We start from the raw sequence: 12502 nt of genomic DNA on the forward strand, positions 1-12502 counted from the left end.
CTCTGTACTGATGTGAGGAGAGTTTCCCTTTAGCCAGCTTCTCCCTCTACATCACTCTGCACACGGCAAGGCTCTGCTCTATGACAAAGACACCACTGGCAAGGTCCATAAGTCAGCCTTCAAAACATGAGGCAAGAAGAGAACAAGAAAAGGCAATCAGCACAACCCAAGAAACACACTTCTTTTGGACAAGAAGCCAGCACCCTTGTTTTCTATGAAGGGCCAGCACAGGGTGAGGGGAGCCAGACACAAGAGCTCTTTAACTGCCCCAAAGAAACCTTTCCTCTTGGAACTGGGGGTGGGGGAACAACGTAAAGGAGGAAAGAAGAAAAGGAGTGCACTGTGATGTGCCTGGAACCATCTACATTTGCAAACTGAACACCAGCAGGATTTCTGTTGTTTTTCCAGTGTGATTTCTTTTGGAATTCTACATGGGAATTTTGGCAGCAAACCACTTATTATTTCAAAATTTTCATTCCCTAACTATTCCCTCAGTCACCCCCTCTTCTTTCTCCATGGCCCTACTCTCCAATTTTTGCATCAAAGATACTCAGGAAAGAACAGCAGATTGGACTTCCTTAGTGCCTCCTGTGTGTCAGAGCTAGTTCTATGCACCTAACAGGTGTTTGAGGGGGACCTCCCTAGTGGTCGAGTGGTTAAGACTCTGCACTTGCACTCCACTGCAGGGGGCACGTGTTCGATCCATGGATGGGGAACTGAGACACCACATGTTGCATGGTCTGGTCAAGAAAAAAAAAATTTAAATAGGTATTTATGTACTGAATCTTCATACTGACCCTAGGACACTATCATTATCCAATTTTAAAGACAAGAAATTGAGGCACAAAAGGTTCCCTCAAAAATGAATGAATACTTGAGTTCAACCTCCAGTACCCTAGAATCGTAAGATGTGCTGTGCGCTACGCTTAGTTGCTCAGTCATGTCCAACTCTCTGCGACCCCATGGACTGCAACCTGCCAGGCTCCTCTCCTCCAGGCAAGAATACTGGAGTGGGTTGCCATGCCCTTCTTCAGGGGATCTTCCTGACCCAAGGATCAAACCCAGGTGTCCAGCACTGCAGGCGATTCTTTACCATCTGAGCCATCAGGGAAGCCCAGAGTTGTAAGATAACACACTACATAAATGTAGGAATATTTTTTTGAGTCAAGTTGGAATAGTTGATTATAATTATTCAACAATTTTCTAATTATAAGAAATAGTAACTACAGAAAAGAAAAATATGAAGAGAATTTATAGCTTAGTTTATGGTAGTGTTATGCCCACTGGTGGTAGCTTAGTTGCTAAGTTGTGCCTGACTCTTGCGAGCTCATAGACAGTAGCCTGTCAGGTTCCTCTGTACATGCAATTCTCCAGGGGAGCATACTGGAGTGGGTTGCCATTTCCTTCTCCAGGGGATCTTCCTGATCCAGGGATCAAACCCAGGTCTTCTGCATTGCAGGCAGATTCTTTACTGACTTGAGCCATCAAGGAAGCCCACTATCCAGAGATAAATCCTTTATTGTAGAAATTATTTACTTTTGGTAACATTTTTAATGTGAAAAATATTTTATCTTCTTTTGCATGTATATACATTTAAAAAAAACTTAAACTGGAACCACACTGAATATCATTTTATATCATACCTCTTGCACCTCCATTGTGTTCTGCCACATTTTGAAAATATGACTTACAAAAAGAATAGTATCAAAATTTAATCTCTTGGACAATTTCAATTATTTTTAGGATTTGTGATTAGACATTTACTTTTAAAAAGTTAATGTCTGCAAATTATTAAAAGTAGTGCTCACTGTAGACTATTACTTTCAAAATTTTGGAAAAAAATTAAAAAGACGTAGGAGAGCCTTCTATCTACCAAATCTGGTGCTTAAGCTTCCAGTGGACGAGTCATAGTCCCTGCCATCAAGGGACTTATGGGGGAGGATAGAAAGGGATAGACAGGAAATCACGAGATACAAGGGAGGTATTTTCACAATGAGAACAGCCTCGTCTTCCAGTATCTGTACCTGGCGACTCTTCCTTCCTTCCTACTGAAATCCAGCTCTGTCACTGGTGTTCTGAATCCTATCCCCTTGCTACCCAAGGACTTGACTCTTTCCGCTGCTTCCTCTCCTTTCCACATAATTTATCATTTCTATTGGATCATTCCAACTGGCACTCAAACACGTCTAAAATATCTTCTGTTTTAACTAACCTCCCCACACCATGATCCTATGATCCTCTACCTACAGCCCAACTTTTTGCATCTTGTCATTGTGGAAACTCCAATCAATCTTTCCTGTTTTCACTTCCTCAACTCTCCTTTTATTTTCAACCCACTTCCATTAGGCTTACGTGTTCTGCTTAATGAAATGGTGCTTATCACAATCATTACCAACCAACATTCTGGGCAGATCCAACAGTCACTTGACACAGTAGTGAATACCCCTCATTCCTGAAATTCTACTCTCCAGGTCTCTGTGATGCCTCGTACTTTTCCACCTACCTCACTGAACACTCCTTACCACTTTCTCTTGCAAGTTCTTCTTTCTTGGTCCTATTTCTAATTGTCTGAGTGTCTAATGCCCAATCCTACACTCTCTTACTCTTTCCCCTTTGAGATGATATATCATCTTATGCCTTTATGACTCCCATAACTACACCTTCACATTTGGTTTTCTCCTCTGAGATCCAAACCTAAATGTTTATAACCTCTTGATCTGGATGTTGAATAGGTATTTCAAACTTAATCTGCTCATTTCAGAAGAGCTGAGGACAGCTCTTTCCCCCGTCTTACTACTCCAAACCCACTCTTCCTCATCTCAGGTAAGGTGACCATCCATCTAGATACTCAGGTCAACAGCTAGTGGCCATCCTTAACTCTACTTTCTCTCTCCTCCCACATCTTGTCTACTAGCAGATCCTGCCAGGGCTTTCCCCAAATTATATGTCAGTCTTACAACTTTTCATCATGTCTGGAATGGCTACAGTCTCAGCCCAAAGCAACTGTCTCTTAACTGGTCTCAATGATTCTAGTTCCTTATATGATAAGCAGACCAGTCATTTAAAAGTGTAAACACTAGTCTATCATATTCAGGCTAAAAACTCTCCAATGGCTTCCCAATGCAATTAGAAATAAATCCAACTTTCTTTACTACAATCTACAAAGCCCTTTATGATCTGGATCCTGTAACTTTCCCCCATTCACTCTGCTCCAACCACATGGATGACCTTGTTTATTTCTTGAAGAAGCAAAATGCATTCCCACCTCAGGGCCTTTGTACAGGTCATTCCCCTTCCAGAATGCCTTCCTGCTGTTCCAGGTGCTTCTTCCCACCTTCCTGGTTTCTTTACAAATGTCATCTCTTAAAGACACCTGTTCCCAAACATCTCAGCTAAAGATATCCCAGTCTGCAACATCCCTTATCCAATTACTCTTCTGATTTTCTTCCTACACATATCTCTACCTGAATCTATTTTATTTACAATAAATGTGTTATTTTCTACTTGCCCTCCAGAGTGCACACTCCATGAGGACAGTAACCTTGATTTAATCATTGCTGCATCCTCAGCGTCTACAACTGTGTTTGATACCTAACAATTAATAAATATATATTAGCTAGTAAATGAAGTGTCTCAGTTTTGGAGCATCACAGAGAAACAGCATTTATAACCTCCCAAAAAACATCCATACTGGCAACATTTTAATGTATTTAACTCTGGTTATTATATAATAAGTCATAAGTGCTAAAATCATAATCATACAGTATAGTCTGATTTATTTTGCTGTTTATTTTTAAACTTAAAGTCTCATGCTGCTGCTCACTTTGTGACCCCATAGACTACAGCTCACCAGGTTCCTCTGTCCACAGGATTTCCCAGGCAAGAATACTGGCATGGCTTGCCACTCCCTTCTCCAGCAGATCTTCCCAACCCAGGGATCGAGCCTGTGTCTCTTGTGTTTCATAACAGTAGTTTTAAAAATTTCCCTCCAATTTCTTCAACATTCCATACTTCAAGAAAAATTAATAAACTTAATTTTTAAAAACATATTAGGTTTACAGCGAAACTGACCAGAAAATGACAGTGTCCATATACTGCTTGCTCCCACACATGCATAAGGTCTCCTACTGTTGACATCTCACACCAGAGTGGTACATTTGTTACAATCAATGAACCTATACTGACGCATCGTCACCACCTGAAGTCCACAGTCTACACTAGTGTTCACTTTTGGTGTAGCACAGTCTATGGGTTTATACCCACCACTGCAGAATCATACTGAATACTTTCACTGCCCTGAATATCTTCTGTGCTCCGCCTAATTCATCTCTCTTTACTCCCACTCCCTGGCAACTAGCTGATCCACAGTTTTGCCTTTTCCAGAATGTCAAATAGTTGGACTCATTCAGTATGCAGCCTTTCCAGATAATTTGCCATATATTTTAAAATCAAGGCTACACTGTACTGTACAGTCTATTTTTAAAACTTGGAATTGACCATGAATATTTTCCCTATATTTAATAAGCAGTTTTAAAACAATTTCCAATGAGGATGTGTCATTAATCACTATTCATCTATTTTAGAATTTTTAAATATATTTCTATATTTTATTGGTTAAAAAAAAAACTAATATGTGAGAGATACAGCGTGGGGTTGAGTGGATTTCTAGACAGCACTGAACCTGAGTTAGAATCTGTCACTCAGTAGCTGTGTGGCCTTAGACAAGTTTTGTTTTAGCTACTCTAAGCTTCTCTTGGATACTCTACAAAAAGGAGATAATACCAGTGCTCCTATCCTAGAAATATAAGGGTATTAAGTGGAATAATGTATGTAAATCATATAGGACAAGTGTTCAGTAAGTGTTTATTATTCTATCAATTCTCTGCCTATAACTGTTTTCTTAGAAGTTAAAAGCGAAACTACTGAGTAAAAGGATCAGTACATTAAGGTTCTGACGTGTTATCATCAAGCCGCCTTTCTGAAAACTGTACTAATTTATATCCTTATCAGTAACATAAGTGTTCATCTCACTGCACTCTAGACCATATTACTGATTTTAAATCTTTGCTAATTTGGTGGGCAATAGGCTGAACACTCACTCTTGATTACTTAAAGGTGAAATACAACATTTTTCTTTTCTTTATGCGTACTGAAAATTCAAATGCTTTTCTCTTTTATCTGCTTACGTCCTTTGCTAATTTCTTTAGGTTTTCCTTAGTGCACTGCAATAATACTTTTTATTAGTTAAAAATAATTTTGTCTTTTAATATTATCTATGGTTTTCAAAAATAGTGTGTTTTCTTCCCTAATGACAAAAGAAATAAATATGCATTATAGAGAATTTGAAATACACATAAAAGTATAAGAAAATAATCAAACATCAAACTGCAGATAAAAATAATGTTAAAATTCTACAGAATATCTTTTAATCTATTTTTGTTCCTCCATTAATTCTAGGTGAATTATACTTTTCTATTAAAAAAATCAACTTCTAAGATAGCTTACAGCTCTTCCACTTTTAGAAGCACAAACATCAGGACAGAACACTTCACTTGAGATCAAAAGTAATTAGCAGTGGCATTCCTTCCTTTGAAAGAGGATTCTTTTCCTAGCTAAAAATCAATTTCTTAACAAGATATCAAAATAATTAACACACAATAACCTAAATTTTAAAGTTATCCAAGTTTATACTAGTTACTCTAATTTATCCTAAGGTTAAATTATAATGAAGCCAAGGGGCAAATTAATTTCTTTGCTTTATAAGAAAATGTATTGCAGCTTACTTCAAGTGTGGCATTACTTAGAGGCTGTCCATGGTACCCTTCCTTGGTCTTTGAGTTATCAAACCCAGGTCTATTGAGATCAGAACCTTAGTCCCAGGCCTTTTCTTAATAAAAATTATGAAAACGAGGAGCTATAAGAGTAAGTGCTTTGAACATCAGACCTGGGACAGGAGTCCACACGTCAAAGGCCCAAGAAAGGACTGTGGCATTCACATCGCAGAGCTCAACACCAAAGAGTCCTCTGGCCCGTCTCAACTACAACATACTAGGAGTGCAAGGGAGAAAGCTGCAGCCCAGCTCCACCCTTGACTAGAAGAACCTGGTGTGCACAGCCCCGAAGACAAGAAGTGGAGTCCTTCTGAAATGGAGCAAGACCCTACGGTCCTCGCCCCCAATGTCCTCTGCCTGCCTTTTTGCCTGGGGAAAAACTAGCTAAAGAATAAACTTAATCAGAGAAGTGAGAAGGCACAAAAATGAAGGCAAATAGTCAAAGGAGACTAAATAATAATAATGTACTCATTCAGCATAGTCAAGGACCTTTAGTTCCTTCTCAAGGGCTATAGATATCCTGTAAGTTGTCTTATGTGAGAGTTGGACTGTGAAGAAAGCTGAGCGCCGAAGAACTGATGCTTTTGAACTGTGGTATTGGAGAAGACTCTTGAGAGTCCCTTGGACTGTAAGGACAGCCAACCAGTCCATTCTAAAGATCAGTCCTGGGTGTTCTTTGGAAGGAATGATGCTAAAGCTGAAACTCTAGTACTTTGGCCACCTCATGCAAAGAATTGACTCATCGGAAAAGACTCTGATGCTGGGAGGGATTGGGGGCAGGAGGAGAAGGGGACGACAGAGGATGAGATGGCTGGATGGCATCACTGACTAGATGGACGTAAGTTTGGGTGAACTCCGGGAGCTGGTGATGGACAGGGAGGCCTGGCGTGCTGCAATTCATGGGGTCGCAAAGAGTCGGACATGACTGAGCGACTGAACTGAACTGAACTGAAGCTGTCTTAGAGATACTGACACTCCCACCAGGTGGAAGAAGTTAACCACTTGATGAGCAGACTGTAGCCATGACATAAGCTGCCACAATTCTGAGAACCGGCCTCAAAGAAATGGAAACAAACTGACCCTGGAACTGAAGATTAACTGTATCTAAAACAATCAAGATGAAGCGCATCAGTCAACGGATGACCAGTTTCAAGAAGACTGTCAAAAGTGACTGTTTCTACATGTAGCCGCCTCCCTCAGCCTATAAAAGTTCTTGCCCCCAATTGTCAGTGGAGAGAAGTTGGCCTATGGACACGTGTCCACCCTTCCCTCCGCTATCAGCACTGAAATTAAAGCAAACTTTCCTTTTGACCAACCTGGCCTCTTTATTGGCTTCTGAGCAGCGAGCGGCCAGACCCCACTTTCTGTTACACTTCTGCTTCCCCACCTTGATCCCTGTAGTCTGAGAGAAAGAGTCTCAGAGGCTACCATGTTGATACAAAATCAGTTAGGATGGCAACCGTAATGTCAGTGAGATGATACTACTTAACACCAGACAGAAAGAGAAGATTTTACATAAACTTGTGCCTTATTTTTCTTTAGATTTATATCCATCTTGATCAAATACCTTCCTGTAACTGTGGAGAAATCCAGTAGGAGAACCAATAAAACACAGGTTAAACTGAAATGTTATCATATTCGGAAGGCCCATCACCTTTCAACAAATAACCAACAGAAAGAGCTCTTTCTCCATTCAGTCAGAAAGAGACAGGCTTTACTCAAGAAGCTGGAAAAAAAAATCCTCCATTTTCATACTGTCATTCATAAAAAATGACTTTCCATAATAAGCATCATAGGATTGCACATGGAGACCTTTGGTAAAATGCTACAGAGGGCATTAGACGTGGACATAGGAAAGCCAGGAGTGCACGCAAGTCTAAACCCTTCTCTGGCAGGGTGGGGGGCTGGAAGAGTATTTTCTTTGATAATTGTGTCTCTCTGTCACTCAAGTTCTTTCACATGTCAAGTATTTTTAATGGCTCAAAAACCAAAGATTTCTCTTTTTTTTTTTTCCTTAAGTGTCAACAGAATAAATTTAAATTGTGATTGCTTTTATTAAAAATTGTCAGTAAGCGAGATGACAAGATTTTTAAAACTAAAAACGGGTAACTTTTTAATGCCTTAAAGTACAATGAAGATATTTGTAAATTACTTTAAAATCATATCTAAAATTTCCCAATATTCTAATAAACATTTTAAGCAACTATTTTGATAACATTAAGAATTGTCACTGGAAGCTCCTCACAGTGTATTTCTTTATTCAGCATCTTTTATAAGTCACAGCTGCAAACTAGCCAAATTATACAGACAGGCTGGCACAAAGTTAAAATTTTAACAGAAAGTGAAGCCACAGTTAACAATCAGAGTTCAGAAATCACACGTCAAGCTAACCAACAGACTATTAATTTCCTTAACATTACTTGTACTCTAGATCTTCAAAAGCTAAAAACATGTAATTAAAATATATTAAAATATTAATGCCCCTTACCACAGTGCACTGCTAACTGGAGTGTGAAATCAGGCATTACCACATCATTTTTGCCTGATGAGATAATTTTGGTTTTCTAAAGAGTATTAAACTAATACATTTATTTTTGCCAGGAAATAATTTCACTCTTTAGTTTGAAAGAAACTAATATTTGCAGTGACCATTCTCAGCTTTGTTGAATTACAAAAATATAAAATGCAAGATTGAAATAAGTTTAAGAACCAATTTATTTTTTAAACATTGTACAAATCTAGAGCAATGGCTAAGTGAATCCTTCATTTATACTTTTGCTGACACCTTTATATTATTCTCAGGTAAAATAATGTAAAGTCAACTTTGGTAAAGTTAACAAGCTTAAATAATTTTTCACTATTGATTTTTACATGTGGTTGAATTAGTCCTTTATCCTGTTTCCTACTTATAAGAAAGAGTCCTCAAGAGTAAAATCTGGTATTTCAGTATCTTTATGGATCTTTAGTTCTCCTTTTTTAAAATTTAGGCTTATGAAAAAACTACACCCATCACAAACCTAAACTAGGACTTTTAATATTTACTTTTATTTCAGACCTTCTCTGTATAGTTCAGTGTGAATAATGTTAGTAAACAAATAAAAATCTGACTATTACAGCCAAACTGAGTTTGGAAGCTTCTCTGTCTTATATTACACCAAGTTATTACTTTGCCTAACTTCTCACTTTTCACCACATAGTTCTGGCATTACACAGACTAGCTTTGGCATTTTTAAGAAGGTAGAGTTTAAAAACAATAGAAAATTACTGCTAATTTCTTCTTTTTTTTTTTTTAACTTTTATTTTTAAACTTTACAATATTGTATTAGTTTTGCCAAATATCGAAATGAATCCGCCACAGGTATACCCGCATTCCTGTGTTCCCCATCCTGAACCCTCCTCCCTCCTCCCTCCCCTACCCTCCCTCTGGGTCGTCCCAGTGCACCAGCCCCAAGCATCCAGTACCGTGCATCGAACCTGGACTGGCGACTCGTTTCACACATGATATTATACATGTTTCAATGCTATTCTCCCAAATCTCCCCACCCTCTCCCTCTCCCACAGAGTCCATAGGACTGATCTATACATCGGTGTCTCTTTTGCTGTCTCGTACACAGGGTTATTGTTACCATCTTTCTAAATTCCATATATATGCGTTAGTATACTGTATTGGTGTTTTTCTTTCTGGCTTACTTCACTCTGTATAATAGGTTCCAGTTTTATCCATCTCATTAGAACTGATTCAAATGTATTCTTTTTAATGGCTGAGTAATACTCCATTGTGTATATGTACCATAGCTTTCTTATCCATTCATCTGCTGATGGGCATCTAGGTTGCTTCCATGTCCTGGCTATTATAAACAGTGCTGCGATGAACATTGGGGTACACGTGTCTCTTTCCCTTCTGGTTTCCTCAGTGTGTATGCCCAGCAGTGGGATTGCTGGATCATAAGGCAGTTCTATTTCCAGTTTTTTAAGGAATTTCCACACTGTTCTCCATAGTGGCTGTACTAGTTTGCATTCCCACCAACAGTGTAAGAGAGTTCCCTTTTCTCGATGGATGCTATTAATACCTATTAACATCAGTAAGAGTAACAAGGCTGAATCCAAGACAAAATATCAATCTAGTCTGTATCATTGGAAACAAAAGGAAACTCAAGAAAGGAATTTTAATGTATTAATAAAATACAGAAATTTTTGGTGTTCTCTTATGAAGGGAATCACAACCAAAAATCAGAAACAGCTTTTGAAAATAAGTATGATTATTAAGCTTTTCTAAAGCAATTAGGAAATTGTCACTCCTCCTTGGAATATTTCTACTTTAAAAATAGTAAGGCCTTACATATAATTTCCTTAAGGAAAGCAAGCACATTAAATGCCAAAAAAAAAAAAAAAATCTGCATTTTACTCTATGTGTAAAAATAAATATTTCACTAAAGGAATGGGGGGAAAAATGAAGCACATTTAAATAATTTCATTGCACTGGAAGTTGCCAATTCGTCTGTGAGTAGTTTCATTGCAGATGAAAAGAAATCAAAATACAGGGCAGATGTTGAACAAACCGCATTTAAATTCTGTCACACACTAGCATTTTAAAAATGATTTGGCTCATCTATGAAATAAGGTGCATTTTCCTTGATTTTGAAAAAGGGAAACATCAGGAAATATTTAAAGGCCAATTGCTGCCAATTAACTTTGATCAGTAAAAGTTCTATTTGAATCTTTCAGATTCTTCTCCTGTCTGAAATAACATACATTTATAAAATCTAGCAAAACAACAACCTGATGATTAATGCCTCTTGGCAGCCCTACCACAAGCTTGGTTAATAGCAGGATTTAAATAAACAACTATCTCTATCAAGGAGAGAGTGAAAATAGGCATATTTTCTCATAGTGTAGACATGAAAACCAATATTCTTTATTCTGAAAAATGCTTCCAACCAAGATCGGCATGTTTGTCACTGCCCACAACACATTTTACTAGCCACTGTACAAAAATCTCCTCCCGAACTATAAAGGACAAATAAAACCATCAGCAGTTTGACATAAGGAATCTTGGCAACCCCAAGAGTAGAGGCTTGACTAAACTGTTATACAACCAGCTGGACTAGCCGGACAGAAAAGCACCTGACTCAATACGATAGGAGTCTGACATGGATAACATATAACACAGGCAGTGATCACTAAAGGCAACTCATCTCAACAGTGATTGTTAACTGAGACATCTGTACTTCTGATAATCAATACAGTTTAACATTAAAGATTCTTGCCATCAACTGTTAATCCATATCAATGGTTCCACAGAATCAAACTTTGAAACACAGCAACCAAAGTAAAGCAAAACAAATTCCACGAAGGCAAAACACATTACCATATACTCAATAATTACGGTACCTCATCACTCCAATTATATGTTCAAAAAATAATATTCCACTGTTATTTCAGGACCAATCACCCATTTCCAAACATGCAACATGAGTATAAAAAAGAATCATAACTTACTTCTAAATCATTAAAAAATAGATGTGTGTCGGCCAAGTTGAAAATCATTTCTTCCATTCGCAGTCCAAGGGAAACTGAAGTAGGTGGATCCTGAAAGAAGAATTTTACAGGTCAAGTCCATATCTACATTAGGGTACAGGAAATAAAGCGTCTCATCAAGAGGGACTTTACATCAGAATAGGCCACAGACCTGGGCTCCAGTCTTTGTCAGATTATGTGGCTTATTCTGTATTTGGACTTCAGTGACTCATTTCATTTGAAAAGTGCCTCTAATGTTGTTGGTACTTTGCCTAACAAAGAAAATAACTTGCTGTTTATATTAATACAAAAAATATAAACTCCAGGGTTACTCAGACATATAGAGTGGAGGAAATTCACCTTCACACATCTGTTTCAGAAGCAAGGAAATCAGTGACTCAGGAAGACATGATTTTTATGTTCCACTATAACTCATATTTACTACTGTGGGCAAGAATCCCTTAGAAGAAATGGAGTAGCGCTCACAATCAACAAAAGAGTCTGAAATGCAGTACTTGGATGCAATCTCAAAAATGACAGAATGATCTCTGTTCTCTTCCAAGGCAAACCATTCAGTACCACAGTAATCCAAGTCTATGCCTCAACCAGTACTGCTGAAGAAGCTGAAGTTGAACGGTTCTATGAAGACCTACAAGACCTTCTAGAACTAACATTCAAAAAAGATGTCCTCTTCATTATAGGGGACTGGAATGCAAAAGTGGGACATCAAGAGATACCTGGAGTAACAGGAAAATTTGGCCTTGGAGTACAAAATGAAGCAGGGCAAAGGCTGACAGAGTTTTGCCAAGAGAACACACTGGTCATAGCAAACAGCCTCTTCCAACAACAGAGGAGAAGACTCTACACATGGACATCACCAGATGATCAATACCAAAATCAGACTGATTATATTCTTTGCAGCCTAAGATGGAGAAGCTCTATACAGTCAGCAAAAACAAGACCAGGAGCTGATGGTGGCTCAGATCATGAACTCCTTATTGCCAAATTCACGCTTAAATTGAAGAAAGTAGGGAAAACCACTCCACCATTCAGGTATGACCTAAATCAAATCCCTTACAATTTTACAGTAGAAGTGACAAATAGATTCAAGGGATTAGATCTGAAGACAGAGTGCCTGGAGAACTATGGACAGA

General features: G+C 38.3%; 1 protein-coding gene across 9 annotated transcripts in view; it reads right to left on the minus strand.

The window, feature by feature from the left end:
• EYA1 (EYA transcriptional coactivator and phosphatase 1) overlaps positions 1–12502 on the minus strand; it is a 372747-nt gene that overhangs the window by 36022 nt on the left and 324223 nt on the right. For all 9 annotated transcript variants that reach the window (XM_061438966.1, XM_061438973.1, XM_061438971.1 and 6 more), the window contains one exon: positions 11331–11420. In XM_061438966.1, coding sequence (XP_061294950.1) covers positions 11331–11420 — 90 coding nt within the window. The remainder of the gene's footprint in view (positions 1–11330; positions 11421–12502) is intronic.

The sequence above is a fragment of the Bos javanicus genome, chromosome 14 (assembly GCF_032452875.1).
Source record: "Bos javanicus breed banteng chromosome 14, ARS-OSU_banteng_1.0, whole genome shotgun sequence".
NCBI lineage: Eukaryota > Metazoa > Chordata > Mammalia > Artiodactyla > Bovidae > Bos > Bos javanicus.